The sequence below is a fragment of the Sparus aurata genome, chromosome 24, assembly GCF_900880675.1.
Source record: "Sparus aurata chromosome 24, fSpaAur1.1, whole genome shotgun sequence".
NCBI lineage: Eukaryota > Metazoa > Chordata > Actinopteri > Spariformes > Sparidae > Sparus > Sparus aurata.
The window spans coordinates 377,650-399,892 of NC_044210.1; the positions used below are offsets into that span (position 1 = coordinate 377,650).

Genomic DNA, 22,243 nt, shown 5'->3' on the forward strand with positions numbered 1-22,243 from the left:
TGTACTTACAGTCTCACCTGAAGCATTTATTCTCGAGGACAGTGTGTTGATATCTTCATCACGTGACACCATCTTTATGAAAAATGTTTCACTCAAATGATTGCTGTCATCTGTGTCCTCCTTCACCAGGTGTATACCCTGTTCCTTCTTCTTAGAGAGACACATTCTGGCAAAATGGTTTTGTCCTTTACATTTTGCACATGTTTTTGCATAGGCAGGACATTGTCTAAGTCTGTGTTTTTCACCACATCTCTTGCAAGTGAACATCTCCTTGTCATTGTTTTTAATTCCTAGTATCACTGCTTTTAAATTTGTTCTGTGGCTTTCCTTTCGAGAACACGGCGTTCACTACCTCATTTTATTGCGCTGCTCTGTGAGCAGGCTCTCTGAAAGTCAGTACCTGTTGTCGTGCAAGCTCACTCACTTGATGTATTTTTATAGCACTGTCCAACATAATTTTTTTTCTCCCTCAACAGTTTCTCCCTGAGCTTCTTCTCATTTGTTCCCAAAACTATTTGATCTCTTCTCATAGAGATCACCGAAATTACAGGACTGAGCCTTAATCTGAGGTCGGTGAGAAAATTATCAAATGACTCACCCTGGTGCTGCAAGCGTGAGCAAAAGACGTATCTCCCGTACATTTCATTTTTCTTTGACACGCAGTGCTCGTCAAAGTTCTTTAAGACCTCTTCAAACTTGGCTCCGTCTTTGGGTCGAGCAAACACAAAGTTGTTGAAGAGTTCAGTTGCCTCTAGGCCGGCGATGGTGAGCAGCATTGCTATTTTCCATTCCTCCGCTCGTCCATCCACTCCGACCGCTGTGGAACTGCTGTTTGAATGCACTCCAACTTGTATCAACGTCTCCAGTCAGCTTCAACTGACCTGGCAGTTTTACTGCGTCCATTGTGTTGCTTCTTTTTCTTTAACCCTGTCCTGGTACCATGTAAAGTTCTTATGCATTTAAATAATGTTTATGCTTGAACTTTTTACTAGCTTCAGCTAGCTGTTTATTTTGTAACTCACGTGCTTGCTGTGTCTCAATTCAGAGTCTGCATCCTTTGAAGGACCCGGTCTTTGCGGCCTTCAAATGCGAGTCCTTCGGAGAGACCTCGTTAACCCCGTCAGCCGTTAAATGGGACCGTCTAAGCCTTTTGAGCACTTCCTGGTTGCGTCACCAGATGTTTTACCCTTACGTCACGATTTCTGCCGCCCAGGCCTGCGGAAGTGATGATCTACGCCACATTTTGTCGCCATTTACTCTCTTTCTTTCTTATTTTTCAGGCATGCAAAGAATCTTGGGATATGTGAGGCCACGAAGGATAGTTGCCTTGCATCCTTTAGAAAGAGGGAAAAGAAGGCTGCATTTGTAGGCTGCATTTGGCAGAGCCTTTGGATCAGGTGGCACCTGAAACTCTTCACCATGTTGACATGGTGTAATGCTTTGGATTGCTGCATTGGCTGTTCTGATATTTGCATTTATGAGCAGCTCATTTATGAGCAGGTGCAGGTGGAATATAGTAGATTATAAATATGCCCACTGGGAGGTCGTGATATTGACATAAATGTTAGCATCTATGCCAATAGAGAGTACTGTAGTTTATTAAAAGAGTGAGTTGTGAGAATGTTTTGCACCCACCAGTGTTTCTCATTGCAATGAGGAAAAATCTAACTTATTAAAGTGAATTGTTGTGCATTGTGTAAATTTGTAGGTGTGTGCGGATCACGGACACTGGCTTGGGCTACTTGTCCACCATGTCATCATTAAGGAACCTCTACCTACGCTGGTGCTGTCAGGTAACACGCAAACACACACGCATGCACTGATAATAGAGTATATTGATGCAAATTTTACCAGCCGTTTGGGAACTTTATTTGGACTACTAAAGATGTCATTGCAAAAAAATAAATAATTTTATGCTATAATGATTTATTCAAACAGTGATGTAATGGTCTTCAGTTAAAATACGGTGTGTGTTTATATGTGTGTGTGTGAATGCAGGTGCAAGACTTTGGGCTGCAGCATTTGTTTGGAATGAGGAGTCTTCGTCTACTGTCTCTTGCAGGTAGGATTTATGGCAACGTCTCCCCCCCCCCAAGACATTACTACTCATAAAAGGATACCTGACCTTCCTGTATTCTATTTACACGAAGACAAAAGTTGAATATAATAATATGTATATAATTAGCCTTAATATATAAAAGCGTGTGTTGATCTTGCATGCATTACGTATTGTGTAATACCCTGTAAGTAAGCAATAACATGCAGTTTATGTGTATACAGTTGAGTTTATGTGTATATAGGTTAATCTAGTGTTGCGGTAACTGATGTGACTTGAAATGAATCCATAAACTCAGGTAGTCTTTCAATGTCAATAATGTTGATTCTACAATGAGATGTTGACAGCTCATGTCAAGGACCTAAACAACAAACATACTATTTTACAGAAAATGTGGCCCCTGTGCAAACATTAGGTATGAACTCGATTTTATTAATTTAATCTATTTATACAATTTAACCAACTGAACCATTTTACTGTGTAAGGGTTTGTTCTGTTCTGGAGCCCTTAAGTGCCATCTAGTGCCTGCAATTCTAGCAAGTGGATTGCTTTTGTATACACGCATTTTGTATTAAAAAACTGACCAACAAATGTCAAATATGCAAATACTGAATATGTTCTCATAGATGGTGAATACACTTAAAGCTGCATTCTGGTGTTTTGAGAAAAAAGTAGATAACCAAGATGGCGCATTCAAAATAACAACAACAACACAAGCCCTGATCTGTTCTATTTCTGAACAATACAACTAAATAACAATCACGAGTTCCTCATGCAGATCACAGTATATATCCAGAGTAACAAATACTATTCCTCATATCGCTGTAGACGAAGTTACTAGCTAATCATCATCACCATGCAGCCCATCTGAAGCATGAGTAACAGTATTTCTCTAAACCAATTCAACCAATTCAGAGCGTCTTGAACACAAACGTTATAACTGCCCGGTCACTTGATAGACACTTTTGCTAACCAGTAGCCATAAACACAAAGTTAAAGACTGGAGTTAGCATACAAGCTAACAGGCTAGATTTAGCAACATGCTACGTAGCTCGACTGCAACATCGTACAGCCATATGCGCTTTTGTGAGTATCATTGGAACCGCTGCCACCTTGTGGTTAAAACATAGAATAAAGCAGGGGTCCTTTCTTGTCCAGCAGAAAAGCAACTAACTCTGCATCGCTCTTAAGTCCTTAGAAATCCTGCTCCCTCTACCTCTGAAATGACACTCCGATATTTTTCCTTGTTTTCTCTTTTTGGGTCGGTCCAATTCAATGTTTTTACACTGCTTTTCTTCGTCAGTCTTCTTATTTCTTCTCGTTGACGTGAGCAAATGCGGAGCATTTTTCGGCTCTATTGTTTTTGTCTGTTCTCCGCCATCATTTATAATTTGGGCATGAAAGTATCTGACCAGGTAAGAGAAGGGGAGGGGGACTGTGCCTGTGCGGGGGAAGGGCACTGCCAAGTACATGCATGAGGGAGGGGGGCTGCCAGCAGCGTATGCACAAGACACTTCTCACAAACTCTCCTTGGCTCCTTGATTGGTTGTATTTAGCTGGGAGCGGTAGATTCTTGCAAATCAAATTACAGCCACTGGGTGGAGCCACAGACAGTGGAGTTTTACACAGCTGACCTGCATCAAAGTCTACTGTCATATCATAATGACAATTTAAGCAGATATAACCAAAAAAAAGTTACAGACTTACAGACTAAGGGCAGTTTGTCTAATCAGTATACTGAATATCTAGACTGCTGATGTGACAAAACAAGGGTATTTTTTTAACAATTCACTGACATTTTATAGAGCAAAGATAAAGTAATTAATTGACAAAAGTGAATAATTCTATAGTTGTGAGTAGAAACACATACACTACAGATTGACTTGGCTGGATCAGCAACCTTCTTACTCAGCCCACAGACTTTGTCCCTTTTGCTGTGTACCTGCAGGCTGCCCCCTGCTGACTACAACTGGTCTGTCAGGCCTCATCCAGCTGCAGGAGCTGGAGGAGCTGGAGCTGACCAACTGCCCTGGGGCCACTGCGGAACTCTTCAAATACTACTCCCAGCACCTGCCCCGCTGCATGGTCATCGAGTAAGACCACTGACCCATCCCACCTACCTACTGACCGACCGACCGATTGATCGTCATACTTCTACCTTCGCCCTACTTCTTCTTCCTCATTCTTTTCTCAAATGCTAGCCAGGAGATTGACCTCATTACCTGCCCCCCACTCGCCCGTCTTCCTCCACACCCCATTGAGTAGACTGACCCATAGGCAGACAAAGAGGCGGGAAGACAGATGATGGTAGATGCCAGACCAGAGGATGATGGAATGGTATTTGAGCTTCATTTGAGATGATGCTGGAGTGAAAAGCTTGGTGTGACGTCTTGTCTTACAGCAAGTTTCTTTTTCAGATCAACACAAGGTTTTTGTTTACAAGGGAGAGCTTCTCTAAAGACGCTGATGATTATTTTTGCAGCATAGAGGAATAAGGAAAAGCGAAATAAAGACTTTTGTGTTGGAGCTGATATGGTGTAACTGACACATGCTCATACACTGTAAACACACTCACACACATACTGTATATGGTAAGTGAACAAATGTAAGTCCTGATGACCATGAGTACTGACGTTTCTATTGCCACCACTATGTGTAATATAACTGCTGTTATTTTTTTTTCTCAGAAAATGTCAAAGGTCAACTTTTCTCTTGTTTAGAGAGACACCCTACGCCAGCTGGAGAAACAAGAATCATAGAGAACTAAAGATACAGGTCAGGAAGTAAATGACAGGGATGGGACTTCTCTCTCACTTTTTCTCCCTTCCTCGTGTGTGTGTTATGGACTCACAGGTTTGTGTCTTTTTGAGATAACACCATGTTTTTCCATCTCTGTGTCTTAAAAAAAATCCAGAAAATAACAGTTTACAGTGTTTGATTTGATTGGCTCATTGTTTCACATTTTCCCCTCTTTTCTTCATTTCTTGACGATTTAATTTACAGATGTGGATGATAAGTTGTTGTAAACTGTGAATGTTGTGTTTGTAAAAGGATGATGTATCACTGAGGCAGTGCAACATGAACAAGTCACTCGAATGGAAATCAGTGTGCAGAAAGCATTTGACTTTAATGCTTAAGAGTTTCTGCTGGGGATACAATGCATTTCTATCAAATGAGGAAGGATAATAGCATCAAGATTAGAAAATGAGGGAACTGTGGGACTCAAACTGACAGTGATATATTTCTGGACTCAAATTAATAAATTAACTTAAGTATGGAAGCCAGGTGGTGGTGAGGTAGCTTTGTCTAATTTACGGGACATATGGTTTAGGAATTTAAGTCTTCTTCTTCCTTTTTTTGATCTTATTAATATAAACACATGTTGACCAGTGTGTAAATTTGGACTTATGTGGTCCTAAATGTGGAATTTCATTTTGTGACCCCCCCTTGGTAAGGTAACATCACATCTGAAAAGGGAGAATAGGGGATTTCAGTATTTAATTCTAGAGCAGTTCTTACAATGCCCAATTCAGGCCAGGGCCCTTGTTATGTGGCACTTTTAAAACACAGTTTAGCTTGTGGAAATGTTACTATTTTTTCTACTAAACCAGAGCTTAAGAAAGTTATGAAAGGCTTTTTTTATGTTTGAAATCATGTTAAGCCTTTGCTTAGGTCAAATAATTGATGTCAATTGAATCATGTAGCGGCGCCTTAGTCCTCAACCCTACAATTGTTGGCTACTCTAACTCTAAATTTTGATTTAAGATTTAGATTAATGGGACATATTTGATGAAACAACAACTGACATGAATGGTTTTTAGCTAATTGTGAACATCCTTTAGCAGTAGCCTTCATGGCTTGTTCAGTCCCCTTTTGGGGAATCAAGAGAAAACCAGCCTATCCAGGATCAAAGACAAACACAGGTGTACATAAACACTATCTATCTATGGTTGGAATAAGTGCTGTGTATTCTTACTGTGCATGTCTCATGTGGGACTAACATTAGGTGACAGAAACATGGCAGTAGCAGAACAGAGATGGTCTATGGCCAATACAAGTTTCTTGTTTAGAGATCTTAAAAGATTTAGGGATTGTTTAACACCTTGGTATTCGAAAGGCTCCAAACAATAAGGTGTTTGCTCAAGTTTTTGAATAGCAAAGCAGGAATCCACAGAACCAGATCCGTAAATATTGTTCCCAGGGCACAATGTGCGTTCATTTGAAAACTACATCAACAGGCGGAACAAATGCATAAACGAACGAATGAATTACATGTTCTTCATGAAGTTGTAAAAATATATCTTCTGCTGTTATATTTTCACGATATTAGGCATTTCACAGCAGGCAGAGTCACTTTGCATATGTTAAAAAAGTGATTCTGATTAGATGCTTTGGGGCCATATGAATGGTGAAATTATTAAGAAACACAAAAAGTTGTAGGAAATCCTGTTTTTTCTTTCACCTCAGATTTCCGCACACATCCATAAACTGAGCTGAGCTAGGCGGAGCTTTGCATTAAACATACATTTGTACTGCTAAACCGATTAAAAAAGGCATCTGTTAGTGCGTGTGACTATGAGTAAGAAGAAAAAATAGTAAAGTTTCACACAAAATATTTATTCACCATGGAAATAAGTTAGTTGTGTTTCTTTCCCACAATTCTCTGATATTAAAAGGAAATGAATGAGCCAAACGGTGAGCTGCTTTTTGCCTGTTGTGTGTCCTTAGATGTGCTGACTGCCAACTGAAGGGTCTTGGATCAGTATCAGTCAGTATTACATTGTGCCAAATGCATCTGCAGCAGCGCATAAAATGTGGCTGGTTGCCTGTAGCTGATCACTGACTTCACTAAACAGACTGAGTGTGTACTGTATGGATATGGCAGACCATGCATGTTGTTAGTTGGTCTGCGTTTTTGTTCATGAAGGGTCAATTTAGAGGTTCCTCTGAATCTCTTCTTTGTACATATTTATTTATTTATTTATTTATCTATTTATTTCATTAAGTTAATTTTATTAAGTTGTGTCTTATTTACGCGATTTATTTATCGAGAGACATTTTTCAAAGGATTCTGTTTTATGGAACTTGCTTCAAATTTGGGCCTGAATTATCTTATGCATTGATTACTGTTTTTTTTTTTAAATCAATATGATTATTATTATTTTCAACATGTCAGAAGCCTAAGTGAAATAATCTACCTATTACACATTGAACATATACCACCATTAATATCATTAAGACTGACTTAAAGTTTTTAAATCCTCAGAATACGCAAGATTTTTCTCTGTGCAAATGTGTGTCAACTTGTACTGCTGTCGGGTCAGTCATTAAGAATATGGTGATAAACATTGGTGATATGATATATTTACTGTCATTGTCCTGAATGTGGAAATACAGAGTATGATGTATACCAATCATCCACAACATTAAAACCACTGACATGAAGTGACATGCAGATCATCTTTTTACAGCAATGTTCTGCTTTGAATGCTCTTGGCATTCATTTGGATGCCACTTTCATATGCTACACCCACCCAAATGTCCGATCCACAGGGGCCCAACACAGTACCTCCGAAGGGTGTCCTGAGGTGTCTGACACCAGGTGGTGGTCCCTCAGTGAATCAGATACTCGATGAGATTGGGATCTGGTTAATCTGGAGGTCAGGTTGAGCTATTTTTTCACATGTCCCATTACTGAGCAGTTCTCACATTGTTGTGGAGTGGACTGTCCCACTGATGGGGGCACTGTCTTTGAGGTGTGTACATGGTCTGCAGTGGTCTTTGGCTGGCTGTTGGCTATCAAAGTGGCATCCGCACTAATTCCAGGACTGAAGGTTTCCCACCAACACATTACATTGTAAAAATATCACCTGTTTGTGGTTTGAATGTGGTGGCTGAACGGTGTAAATAGAGACATTTGAGATGTGAGATTGACCTCTGTCATGGCTAAGCAATGTTTACACTGTTGACTAAAATGACAAAGGGCAAGATTTCTGATCTGATGATGTGGAGGATGAGAATTCTGTGGAAGCTTTTTACTGGCACAACTATTGAAAATGAGACAAACAACATATTAGAAAAAGTTTTGATTAATCAAGCTAGCTTCAGCTCTAGCTGTTTGCTCTTAACAAACAAGCCTTTTGGTTGGCTTAAGAATTAACACAGCAGTCGTGCTGATATGTTGATGTTATGAGTATCACCTGACGGCAACACTTGCAGCACATGATAGGTGTTCACTACTGTGCCATCTGGAGATGAATTTCATCATGTTTTGTTTGGCCAGGTCATGGAATTATCATAAATTAGCAGCATCTGATCGAATTCTTTTAAAGTTTTGTTCTTCAAGGAATTGACATTTTTTTTATGCTGTTCTGTGGACAATAACAGTATGATCACCACAACCTCTTGTCATACAGATTACTTATAGATACATAGTGAAAGAAAGAGGCAAAGTATTTTTAATTTGTTTGCAAGATACAAAGTTATGGGTAATGTATCTATTTGTGGCCAAGTACTGTAAGGTTTATGACTGTATAACATGAAGATGCTGAAACAAAGTAAAAGGTTTTAGTAATGTCATCTTTCAGACACCTAAGTTACATGACATGTAAAAACCTGAACCAAGTCAAAAAAACTGGACCAAATAATAGTGTATATGATATTTGGTATATTTGGTTCAGTTTTTTTCAGTTATTTGAAAAACTTGAAAAGAGGGTGATGGGCGATGTTATGCTACAGTTTACAGATTTGGTTGTTATGAAATGGTAATTTTGTTAAAATAAAGGTAAAGAATTAACATCCCTAATAATGTCTTCATAATAATAGGACAATAAGACAGCTCAGATCAGTAGCAAGGGAAAATATCTGCTGCTACACCACCAGACTACAGAGCAGCTTCTGTGAGGTGTGAGGCAGTGAGGTCCCCCAATTAGTCCTCAGCACTTCGCCATAACCAATTGTTTTGATTATCAGAATGCGACCCAGTGGCAGCCATTAAGAAAAAGTATGTAGAAATCCTCTCACTGATAGTCTTCTGTAGGTCATATTGAAAAATCAGCAATAAATTGAGTTGTTTCGTAACCAATTAAAATGTCCTTGTGTTTCACAGTAGATAAAGTAGACAAACGAGTGTCAGAGAAGCATGAAACATTTTTCATGCAAAAAAAGTCATTTTAAATGCCAGTGATGCAGAGTTGTCAGTTAGGATTTGATCAAAGTAACTGCTCCCTGCTCAACTCTATCACCTGAAAAACATACATTTCAAAATGTGTTAAGCACAAACAGCTGTTCCTGTATACTCAAACCCTGAATTAGAATTTGACTTTTAACACAAATGTGTCTTTGCTCTTTTACTGTTTTTGCTTTTAATAGGCTTCTAACCGATTAAAATGTAAGTTTACATATCATGAACTCTGACATGCACATGCATTTCTCAGCTACAAACAACTAACAACAAACCTTTCTAAGGTACATTTTATAAGGTAAATAATTCCTGTCACTTCTTTTACTGTCAACAGTCTTGGTCTACATCTGTCACCATTTTGTTACAACCCTTGTACAGCACAACTTTAAGCAGTAAAATAAATACGAACAGTTTACTGATAATGTTGAAATGGGTAGAATTTGTGTGCTCTTTCAGCGTCACTTTAGTTAAAGCCCCTGTACGGAGTTTTTAACTGGATATGCAAAAGTCTCTGGTTTCTGCTGATGTGTCTGTGTTACCTACAACAGCAAATGAGCCCATCAGTGTGAAGATACGCTTTTTCTAAGTAGTCTAATTCTATACTTCTGAAAGGCCTTGGTCGGGTCGGACCACTGACCAAACGATTTACGGCAGTCAGACCGGAACTGACGACACTCAGCATATCTGTTTTGTTGCTACGCTAGCCAGTGCTAACCGAGCTAAAACTTTTGTGATGGCTGATAATGAGACAATGAAAAGAAAAATAATTCGAACCGAAGACCAACGAAAGGCCGAGAGGGAATCCGATCAAGCTAGGGCTAAACACGAATAAACATGGGCGATTCCTTCGAGAGATGGAGAGAGTTGCAGGGCTTGAAGGGATTCAAGTCGGTTCCAGAATTTGCCCGATTCCTCCTAGACAGGTATGTAAATTTTATTTCATTTATGAAATGTATTGCGGGACGTAGTTTACAGCAATACATGAATTTATACGGTTACAACAAAGCTGGCTAATGTTACCACTAGATTAGCTCTTGATACTACACTCGTAAAAACGACAACAAACGTCTTAGATCACGCATCCATTTCAGCTGTGTGTATCAGCCCAGCCGACCTGCAACGATGCATGGGTAATATCCTCTGTCATTATAAATGATTCAGTTTCTTACTTAGAACAAAACATCCATCACAATCACTGTGACTTTGCTGTAACGCTAGCTCTGTAGCACCGTGGGTAATATTTATAGCTGGGAAATTGCAGTGCAACAGCAGCATTACACACAGTGACAATAGTGCAGTCTTTGCATGTTTAGCCTATGTCACAGACATCACGGTAATACAGTTAGCTTACAACGTAAGATATTATGTTGGCAATGCTACTACAGTTTTTTCCAATGCTGGGTTATTCCACTGACAATAAAATATTACTAAGGTAAGTTGACAACTAAACTAAACAGTTCTACTACCGAGTTATCTAAACTGTTGGTTGTAGGCTTACTGAACTTAGATGTATGTCTGTGTAAATTCTCATTTGTCCAGGTCAAGGCATGATTCAATTACTTAGAGAGAACTTAGATACAAGTTTTAACATTACTTTGTTTCACCGGCGGCATATTATATTACATAGAAATACAAATAGACACATTACCTCATCCATATGCACGCTGTAGATAGCTGCTAAAAAAAAAAAAGTTTTCAAAGCAAGTCCCGTCTTCTTCCTATGGAACGCCAACATGGTCACTAACACGTGAATTTCAACACGTAAACAACACGTAGACAACACGTAAACAACAAGTAGACAACACGTAAACAATGCGTCAATTTTTCACGCGTTGTTTACGTGTTGTCTACGTGTTGTCTACGCGTTGTTAACGTGTTAACAACATGTTAACGACGCGTTAATTTCACGTGATTGTGAGCCCTTTGGCCACTTGTCCAGTTTGAAACGGGTGAGAGTCTTGAGTCCTCATTGGCTCCTGAGCTGTTGGGTTAAACCATTTATGTAAGCCTGGGGGGGTTCTACCCTCTATTTAACATGATAAGAAACCTCTTAGTTCTTTGCCATTGTCTTTCTTTATTGTGTAGCATATAAAAATAAAACATTTGGGTTGCAGTTTTAGAACTTTATTAGTTATTACCAACATTAGTTATTAAATTATAAATTATCTTTATCAGGATAAAATTGCCTCATTTTGCTCCACTATAGTGGGCATTCTAGCTTTAACACCATTCATCAAACGTTAATTTAATATCAATAAAAACATTTAAAAAAAATTATGGAGATAGTAACTGCAGTGGTACTCAATGAATATCTGTATTTGGAAAACATGGAACTTTACTCTTTGAGCATTTGAATGTAATATATGACCAGCAGGGGGCATACCATACCTTACTCTTAGTCCTGATTAACTGTTAAAATACAGGTTGATAAGAATGTCCAGATTGTACGGAGCCCCTTAAGGGACATGGGGGAAAAAAGATGTCATATTTGCGATCTTGCAAAGATTTTGCGAGATCCCACAAAAGCTGTAACACTTTGCTGGTCGTTCGGTAAAGTTGGAAAGATATTCACAGATTTGAACTTCCGGGATCATTAAATCCAAGTGAAACGTTTTTCAAACACAAATGATGCCTCTGTCCCACCATAATAGCATAGACTACGAGCTACAAGGACCAAAACCCCGATTTTTTACTAAAATAAGCCGTCCTCCAAGCTCGACGGACAACATCGATCTCTATGCGCAGCCGGCAGCCGGGCGAGTGCGCAGGGAACGGCCTTAAGCGGTCATTTGGACCTCTGGATTTAAACCCTATAATGTCTCATATAAATACCCAACTGAGTGATGAATGCATTCATTGTGTCATGATATTTAAAAAAAAAAAACGAAATAACACCAAAGTCTACATTTTAACAAGTTTAATTATACATGTATCGATATCATAGTAAACCGTAATTATTGCTATGTACACAATGTTTTAATAGAGAAAACCCAGAACAAGAAAAAACAATTAAAAGTAACTTATTTGATTATGAAGCATTTTATTTTAACACTTAATATATAATAAAATAAATAATGATAATCGAAAAAGCTGGAAACGAGCTGATCTAAAACAAACACACACAAAAAAGAGCCGTTTCGATCACTTTGAGCACTCCTTGAATATGATGCGGGCATTGATCCCAGCCAGGTCGAGGATGTTATAGAAGACCGCCACTGGCCATCTTCGCTGACACAGACACGGAGGCAGTGCCGGTCCGCTGCAAACGGAACCAAACACCAGACACTTGAAATGCCACAAGCGTGTGTGTGGTAACTGTACGAGAGCGGAGGTAATGTGCGGAGATGTGACCAGTGATCACAACGGCTCTTGTTTGTTTTAGATCAGCTCGTTTCCAGCTTTTTCGATTATTATTATACTATTATTGTTTTATTATATATTAAGTGTTAAAATAAAATGTTTCATAGTCAAGTAAGTTACTTTAGTTTTCAATTTTCTATGAGTTTTCTCTATTAAAATCTTGTGTAAATATGCAATGCATTCATCACTCAGTTGGGTATTTACATGACAGATTATAGAGTTTAAATCTAGCGGTCCAAATGACCGCTTACGGCCGTTCTAGTTGTTTTGAATTCTGGCCCTTCTGAAGTCCAGCTGACACTTTGGTCACAGGGGATCCGCTGTGTGACAGCGGAGAGTCAGCAGCTGGATTTTGCGCTCACGGTCAGTAGTATTAGTAGGTGTATAGGCAAACAAACAAACAACAACGACCCCGACCATTATTCATTGTATTATTATATTTGTGGGAAGTTATTGCAATAAAGATTTTCACGTCCCCACAAATAAATCATTGCAAACGTAATAGTTATTACATGTGTAGGAAATAGCATGTTACGTTTATAGTAGGCAGCGGCTCTTACATTTGTGGAAAATGTATTACATTTGTGGGTTTATAACATTGAATGCTGCAGATTTTTTTACGTTTGTGGGTTTATTGACGATGTTAAATGACGATATTTGTCTCTTAATACCTACAAAGCCTCCTGCAGGCCTGATGCAGATAGTCAATGAAGCCAAGAAATTATAATAAGGAATGTTCTACCTGCTCTTATAGCCTATGCACACAGCGCAGGTCTTATTATAGGCTGTAATATATAAAAAATACTCAGTAGGCCTATAGTGAGGGAAAATTAGCTTTATTTGTGATTAAAATATGACAATGAGGACCCAACGATTGGCCTTCCTTTCCTTCTCAAACTATGTTGAAATTGCATCTTTAAACAGCCAAATTTTCGAAATTTCCCCGGACCCCGTTAAAAAAAGACTATCTGTGCCAACATTTACAAACCAGATCAGATTAAAGTTACTTAGAATTATTTTTGTAATTTTCTTTAGTAAAAATATATAGTTCTGCTTTCTTCTTGACTCGGGGAGTGATGTCACGTGTGCCACAAGTCACGTTTTCAGCACGAGCACAACTCACGTGTAACACCACGCAGCGACACAAACACAAACAACAATGGAGGGAGGAGAGAGATGCGCGTTTTCTAGCTGGAAATACAGTCATTATTTTGAGTTCCTGTCAGCTAAAGATGAGAATTGTCTTTGCGAGATCTCACAAAGGTTTTGCGAGATCCGAAAAAAGTCTTTGCGAGATCTCGCAAAACCTTTGCAAGATCTCGCAAAAATGACATCTTTTTTTTTTTTTTTTTCACCCATCATTTTTTTTTCACCCATCATTTTTTTTCCCCCCATGTCCCTTAAGGGGCTCCATAAAATCTGGACATTCTTATCAACCTGTATTTTAACATTTTATCAGGACTAATTCAAATGCTCAAAGAGTAAAGTTCCATGTTTTCCAAATACAGATAGTCATTGAGTAACACTGCAGTTACTATCTCCATAAAAAAAGTTAATGTTTTTATTGATATTAAATTAACGTTTGATGAATGGTGTTAAAGCTAGAATGCCCACTATAGTGGAGCAAAATGAGGCAATTTTATCCTGATTTATAATTTAATAACTAATGTTGGTAATAACTAATAAAGTTCTAAAACTGCAACCCAAATGTTTTATTTTTATAAGCTACACAATAAAGGAAGACAATGGCAAAGAACTAAGAGGTTTCTTATCATGTTAAATAGAGGGTAGAAACCCCCCAGGCTTACATAAATGGTTTAACCCAACAGCTCAGTAGCCGATGGGGACTCAAGACTCTCACCCGTTTCAAACTGGACAAGTGGCCAAAGGGCTCACAATCACGTGAAATTAACGCGTCGTTAATGCGTTGTTAACATGTTAACAACGCGTAAACAACACGTAGACAACACGTATACAACGCGTGAAAAATTGACGCGTTGTTTACGTGTTGTCTACGTGTTGTGTACAGGTGCGAATGGGCTCGTTGCAGCAGGTAGATGACAGCGTCATCAACTCCCAAGTGGGGCTGGTAAGCAAATTGCAGAGGGTCTAGCAGGGCTCTCACCTGTGGCCTCAGGTTGGCCAAAACCAGTCTCTCCAGCACCTTCATGACGTAAGATGTGAGGGCCACTGGTCGATAGTCATTGAGGTCTGATGGTATCGAATTCTTTGGAACAGGAACCAGGCAGGAAGTCGCCCAAAGCACTGGTATTCTCTCCTGACCCAGGCTCAGGTTGTAGAGGTGTTGTAGGACAGGAGACAGCTGGCTGGCACATGTCTTCAGGATCCTGGGGCTGATACCGTCAGGGCCTGCAGCCTTCTGCTGGTGGAGTCTCTCCAGCTGTCTCCTAACCTGGCCTGCAGTCACAGTCATGCGGGGGAGGCTGCTGGTGTCTTCAGTGGAGGACGAGGAGGAGGAGGAGGAGGAGAGGTGCTGCACAGGAGAGCTCACAGCAGGGGAGTGAGGGGGGAGGCGAGGAAGCATTTGGGGCAGTGAGGGTGTGTGGGGATCTGGAGGTGTCAGGGAGATGACAGAAGGCTGTGAGCTGAACCTATTGAAGAATCTGTTCAGCTCGTTTGCCCTCTCCAGGCTGCCCGATGACTGTCTGCCACTCACCTTACACCCAGTGTTCTGCTTCATACTAGTCCACACATCCCTCACATTGTTCTGCTGGAGTTTGGCCTCCAGCTTCCTCCTGTAGGTGTCTTTACAGGCCCTCAGCATATCCCTGAGTTCATGCTGCACTCTCCTCAGTTCTTCCCTGTCTCCAGACCTGAACGCCCTCTTCTTCTTGTTAAGAAGAGCTTTCAGGTCATTGGTGATCCATGGCTTATTATTAGGGAAGCAGCGTACAGTCCGGGTTGGCATGGTGGTGTGTTCACAGAACCTGATGTATTCTGTGATGCAGTCGGTCATGCTGTCGAGATCCTCTCCATGTGGCTCAACAAGTGCATCCCAGTCTGTCGACTCAAAGCGGTCCTGTAGTGCGTCAGCAGCCTCCTGAGTCCACCTCCTCACGCTCCTAGTGTGGACAGGCTGCCGCTGAACAAGAGGGACATACATAGGGGTCAGCAGGACCAGGTTGTGGTCAGATCTTCCAAGAGGGGGGAGAGCTGTGGGACTGTATGCATCCTTAGCATTTGCATACAACAGATCCAGTGTGTTACAGTCTCTGGTGGGGCAGTCAACATACTGGTGAAATGTTGGGAGGGTTTTGTCCAGTGAGACGTGATTAAAATCCCCAGTGATGACAATAAATGCGTTAGGATGCTGCGTCTGTATTTGGGCAACAGCGGAGTGGATGACGTCACAGGCCAGCGCTGCATAAGATGAAGGAGGAACGTACACACTGATGATGATGGCGGACGTGAATTCCCAGGGCAAATAATAAGGCCTCATCCCCACAGTCAGCAGTTCAATGTCCGGGGTACAGAGACGTTTCTTCACATGAACATGTCCGGGATTACACCACCTCTCATTCACGTACAGTGCAATCCCTCCTCATTTCTTCTTTCCGCTGCTTGTCACTTCCCTGTCCGCCCGAACAGTGCTGAAGCCGGGTACCGCCACTGCTGTGGTCCGGGATGTGTGAGTGAAGCCATGTCTCCGTGAAACACAACACTGCACTCACAATATTCCCTCTGAGACTTTATCCGCCCGGCGAGCTTGTTGGATAAGGTCCTGTTGGCCCTCTCCAGGGCTGGTTTAAAGTTATGCTTGAATGAATCGCTGTATGTACTGGTTACTGATAAACCAAGATAGGTAAAAGTGTCCCAAGTTTCTTTTAGTTGATATGCCTCAAAAGACATCTGTCGAGCCTGGTCATTAATAGGGAAGAGCAAACTTTGTAAGGTTGATTCTGTAGTCTGAAGTTTCTCCAAAGCTAGAGATAATTTCTAATGCCTTAGGAATAGAGGTGCAAGGATCAGACAGGAAAAGTACCAGGTCGTCCGCATATAGAGACAGTTGGTGAGTCTGACCCCCCCCAACAACTCCCATGAGCTCCTCGGCACTCCTAAGTGCAACCGCTAGTGGCTCAATGGCGAGGTCACACAGAAGTGGGCTCAGTGGACAGCCCTGTCTTGTACCCCTACATATAGGAAAATAGTTGGAGATTATTTTGTTAGTACGGACCGAGGCCTGCGGTGTAGCATACAGGATCCTTATCCACGAACAAAAAGCCAGTCCAAAACCGAATCTCCCCAGAGTTGCAAAAAGATACTCATACTCAATCCGGTCGAATGCTTTGTGAGCATCAAGGGAGAGCAAAAGGTGGAAAAGGTGGAGTTTCCGGGGAACAAAGGATATCAAAAAGCCTTCGTATGCTGCCAAAAAGCTGCCGCCCTGTAATTAAAACCAGTTTGATCTGGATGTATCACTTTATGCATAACAGACTCCAATCTACTAGCCAGAACCTTGGTCAAGATTTTGTAGTCGCAGCAGAGTAGACTCACAGGCCGAAATGACTCAGTTCATAACAATTCCTTTCTTAAGGGGGACTGAAATGGTGGCCTGGGTCATTGTAGGAGGGAGAGTCTTGCGCTCCAATGCCTCTGTATATATGGTTTTTAAAAGAGGGCTTAATTTGAATGAGAATCTTTTGAAGAATTTAACAGGGAAGCCATCCGGCCCTAGAGCCTTACCGCTCTTCATCTTTTTAATTGCCCGATCAATTTCAGCTGCTGAAATGTTGCTATCAAGATCTGCCCTGTCTTGTCGGCCTACGGTTGGAATCTCGAGACTATCGAAAAAACTGAGCTAACTTAGTGCTGTCACAATTTTCAGTGGAATAGAGGTCCGCATAAAATGTTCTGAATTGTTTATTTATGCTTTTTTGATCTGTGGTTATTCCTTCTGGAGTGATAATCTCTGCTATAAACCCAGCCTCTGTGGATTGTCTTATCTGATGGTTTAGTAGTTTGCTGGCTCGTTCCCCATGCTCGTACAATTCTTGCAGAGATTTAAGATGAAGCTCCTCAGCTACTCCAGATGAAAGGGGTAACGAATTCTGTTAGCAAGCACCATTGTTACTGGGCTATGGTCAGAGATAACGATGCCACCATATTCACTAGACCTCAGCAGGGGGAGGAGTTTCTTGTCCAGCAAAAAATAGTCTATCCTGGAATGTGAATTATACGCTGGAGAGAAAAAAAGAATACTGTCTAGAAACCGGATTTCTATATCTCCATGCATCAATCACCCCATACGCTTGGAGAAAAGTGTTAATAGTCTCTGCTGATTTACTAAGTGTTCCTGGTACAGCTCTAGAACGGTCCATATTGGGATCTAGAACACAGTTTAAATCTCCCCAAGGACTAATTGGTGACCGTTTCATTCTGGAAGGAGTAAGAAAAAGTGAGTAAAAAATTTAACATTATCCCAGTTTGGAGCATAAACGCAGGCCAGTACCACTGGTAAATTAACTAAATGTCCTTGAACAATAATAAACCAACCATCTTTAATTTCTCTTGAATTGTATTTGTTTTACAAATTGCACTTCCCTATGGATGAGAATGGCCGCACCATGGCATTTAGTGGAAAATTTGGGAAAAGCCCCCTCTCTTGAGTCTGGAGTGATCCTTATTAAGCAGGTGTGTTTCAGTTAAGAATGCTATGTCTGTTTGCAGCTTTGATAAATGAGAAAGCACCTTACTACGCTTTACTGGGTGGTTAAGCCCTTTGGTGTTCCAGTAAATTTAGTCTTTAACCGCCCCGAACCACTAACATTAGGGGTCGCCATATTCTGGTATTTGAAGTGACCTGACAGCAGCCTGCCTAGAAACAGCCTGATAAAAAAAGTCTTTTTACAAGTGACAGATCACTGTTTAGACGTTGTGCAATCAAAATTCATAATAAAAAACATGAAAACAATAGAAAATACAAAAACACAGAATCAAACACATCATTCACAGAACTGCATACTCCCCAAGTCATACATTATCGCACAACATAAAAAAGCTTACCTTGTGAGACCAAGTCTCACCAAAACTATATGAATGACAGAATAACATGTTGCAGCTGATCTCAACTGTAATCAAATACAGTACACACTCAATACATTTCCAATCTAGCACCTTATTTATATCCCACTTTATGTGAGTAACCTTAACAAACATAGACAGAGTCTCTGAACAAAACCAGTCATGCATTGTCAGGGCCCTAACAGTTCAAAACCAAAATGAAATATGAAATAAAATTTCTACTGGTACATACTGGACACAACAAAACAACATTACATTTCGGTGGAGTTTCCAAACCGTCCAGTTATGCTAACAAGGCCTTGTGGCCAAAATGAACAGTGAAGAGGTTTAAGGAAGTGTACATTTTAAATCAGCTAGTTATGTGTTATCAAGGCCAAATCAGCCCAAAACAGAAAGTTCTAAATTAGTGCTTTTGCTGACGGACTTTTGCTGGTGATTGGAGATTTTAAAATCCCCTTTGCTTAAACAAAGTCCTTATCAGGATGGCAGTCCGGATACCGTTAGTCAAACAAACCTCTGTATACTGGATGTGGGAAACCATGGAAAGCACGTCACTCTGCTCTGTTACATCTTCAGATTGCACGCTTCAGATTTTCCATTCTGAAATCCTTGGCCTGTTTTGGGTCTTTTAAGCTTGTGCGCACGCCATCCGGCATCGTTATCCTCTGCTGGGTACCACAGGCCATAGCGGATTCCCTCACAGCTCCTTAACAGGCCCCGCACTTTGTTAAACTCTGCCCGCTGCTTGGCTACTGCCTGTGTGTAGTCTGGTTGGATGCAGATCTTATCACTGTCGCCCGTAGTCAGTTGTTCCTTCCTTAGTATTTCCTCCTTCTCCTGGTAATAATGGCATCTGATGACGAAGGCACTCGGCGGGTCACTGTTACCCGGTCTCACGCCCAGCGTACGGTGTGCCCGTTCAAAGAAAGGGGGCTTATCGAGAACAAGCGTTTCCTTCAGGCACTGAGATATAAAATCCATCATGCGCTTCCTGTCCTCCCGTCTTTCCTTTATCCCGGTAATGCACAACATATTGCGGCGCGAACATGCCTCCGAATCATTTCGTGCTTTCTGTGTAGCGATCTCCATCCCCATGTTAGCCATGTCTTGCTCCAGAGCAGCAATCAGGTCGGAGTGGCTGTGGACTGCAGACACAAGGGCGACCACCCGTTTATATAGGGCTTCACTCTTGGCATTAGCATTATTGTTGGCTAGCTTAATTTCTGCAGATTGTGCCTCCGCTTTGGTGAGCAATTCCGTCTTTAATTCGGCCATTGCTAGGAGGATGGCCTCGTGCCCAGGTCCCCGGTTGGGTGCAGCGTTAGGTAGAGCATCAAGAGCAGCGTTAGCCTCTGGGCTAGCCTTGGAGCTAACCTTTGTGTCAGGCGCTTTTCAGGGGTTTTCTGACATTTTCAGTGAGCGTTAGGTCAACATTTCAAGCCTGGTGCGGCGTCTTGGCGTGTGACTCAAGGTCTTTACATTAAATAGCTCCTTCTATATATATCAATAGTGTTGGCAAGGAGCTCAGTAAGAACCGCTCAGACCCAGGTTCGGTGCATATATGACACCAATTAAGAGTGCACATGGGGAAGCGATGTCTCCCAACTCATGCAGAACTTTAACACCCTCGTTCAAGATTCCAACATCGGCAGAAAGAATGGTGGCATCACCTCTCTAAACATTGATTGTAGATGCAAAGGATGACTTGTTCCAACTCCCTCTCAACAACTGTAGTATTGGCATCCTTAAGATAAGAAAGAAAGAAAGAAAGAAAGAAAGGACAAAGCCAAAACATGAAATCAGATTGTGCAATCTGGTGATTTGGTGTGGTGCTTATGTCTTCTTATGATGAAACAGAGTCACTATACCTCTCAGATTACTCAAGTACACAAGTGAACACTCAACAGTAAACTCATCGAGCTGGTGTAGGTTAAGTTGCAGCTCATAAGCTGTTTATTTAGCTTGTAGTACGAAGCCTTGTTTTGATCCGCTGCTCCTGTTTGCCTTGTTTGCCAATTGCTATAAGTAGCTCCTTTCACACAGTGACGCCGAATTAACATCACAGCGATCGTTCGCCAATTCTTCGCCATTGGTCATTCACACAGAGCAAAGCATCGCTGGCGTAAAGATGAATCGATGTGTAATCAGGGTTTGTATACATTTTTCAAGGTCAAATTCAAGCACTTTTCAAGCACTTTTAAGGGTCATCTTCAAATTTTTCCAGCACCATATCGCTGGGGTAAAATATATATCTACAGGAATATATACAGTCATTTTTATTTTTTTTCACTTTTTAATAACAATTATGTACATTGTATTATGCTGTAAACATCTAAAATGATGTTTCATAATAGCAAAAAGTTTAGAAATTAAAGGAGAACACAAAGTTTTATCCAAAAAAATGGAAACCACTTGGCGTTCTTCAGGCACACCTGCACCGAGACATAGAGAGACCTGAGAGCACCCTGTAATTTTCTTTTTTTACATAAATTTGTATGTTTCAAAATGCAGTGTTGGGAGTTACGCATTACAAAAGTAATGCAATTACTGTAATGCATTACTTTTTGCTGTAACGCAGTAATGTAAGGCATTACAAAAAATCATTTTACTCTGTACAAATCCCAGTAACAGCACAAGTTATTTAATGAAACATCTAGAGTGGTGCCACACTAACATTAAGCTAGTAACCAAAAGAAAGCAAACTGAGGATGAGAGCGGAGAAAAAACTAAGCAGCAAAAACATTCTCCCGTTCTGCGATGCTTGAACCTCAAGAAGTGAGGAGACTGTGGCAGAGTATGTTGTCGAAAATATGCTGCCACTTTCAACAGTGGATTCTCCCTCTTTTAGAAAAATTGTGAGCAAGATCCCCGTCCAGGCTAGCAATAACAAGGCAAGCTATCATTGCCACAACATGTTAGTGCTGCTGGGCTACTGACTATAATATATCAGCCAATAGAACAGCGACATAACGTCAATCTGTTTCACATCAGTCTGTATCCAGATAAAACATACAAAAACTTCATAAACATTAGCTAAAGGGCCTTACAATGTAGGCTAATCTTACTTTATTAGAAGTAAGTCATGAAAATGGGAGAAAAGTGAACATTTCCTTTTCACACTTAAAGCTCTTACGTATGTTAGTGCCTGGTGTGACGTTACAGAGACAAACTGAACAGTCCCGTTTCTGACTCTGGCACTTTCAGCTCTGGTGCATCAAATTCGACCTTCTCTTCAGCCATCCTTCTCTACTGCTACCAGTCTGCATGTGTTACGACACACGGACAATCAGGCGCTAACCTAACGAGGTCACTTAACGTGATTAGTGGTGCGTTAATTATTATTTAGCGTGTTATGGTTTAGCTAAAGTTAGCGGTTAACATAAAGTGTTAGTGTGCAGTGTTGGCCTAAGTTACTCAAAAAGTCTTAACTTACATTTCTTGTGACTGGAGAGCGCAGACTCTCCCATTGCACACATCTGCAAATCTTTTTGCAGACCTTGCATGATGCCACTCTTTGATTGGGTCTTTATCTTAACCATAGTTTGTAGTTATCATTTTCAAGCCAACGCTTGTTAAAACAATAGCTTCCTGGCATTTTGTCA

At 40.8% G+C, this 22,243-nt stretch overlaps 1 protein-coding gene and 1 long non-coding RNA gene across 4 annotated transcripts in view; both read left to right on the plus strand.

The window, feature by feature from the left end:
- The window catches only part of fbxl16 (F-box and leucine-rich repeat protein 16), a 74,780-nt gene extending 65,111 nt beyond the window's left edge, over positions 1-9,669 (plus strand). For 2 of the 3 annotated variants that reach the window (XM_030409393.1, XM_030409394.1), the window contains exons 5-7: positions 1,709-1,793; positions 1,999-2,062; positions 4,005-9,669. In XM_030409393.1, the coding sequence (XP_030265253.1) occupies positions 1,709-1,793; positions 1,999-2,062; positions 4,005-4,153 (298 nt within the window). In that variant the 3' untranslated portion in view covers positions 4,154-9,669. The remainder of the gene's footprint in view (positions 1-1,708; positions 1,794-1,998; positions 2,063-4,004) is intronic. The other variant, XR_003982947.1, reaches the window with a different exon arrangement.
- Positions 9,670-10,029: 360 nt separating this feature from the next.
- Positions 10,030-22,243, plus strand: part of LOC115576822 (uncharacterized) — a 31,560-nt gene continuing 19,346 nt past the window's right edge. The window contains exon 1 of the long non-coding RNA XR_003982950.1: positions 10,030-10,162. This is a non-coding gene — a long non-coding RNA (uncharacterized LOC115576822). The remainder of the gene's footprint in view (positions 10,163-22,243) is intronic.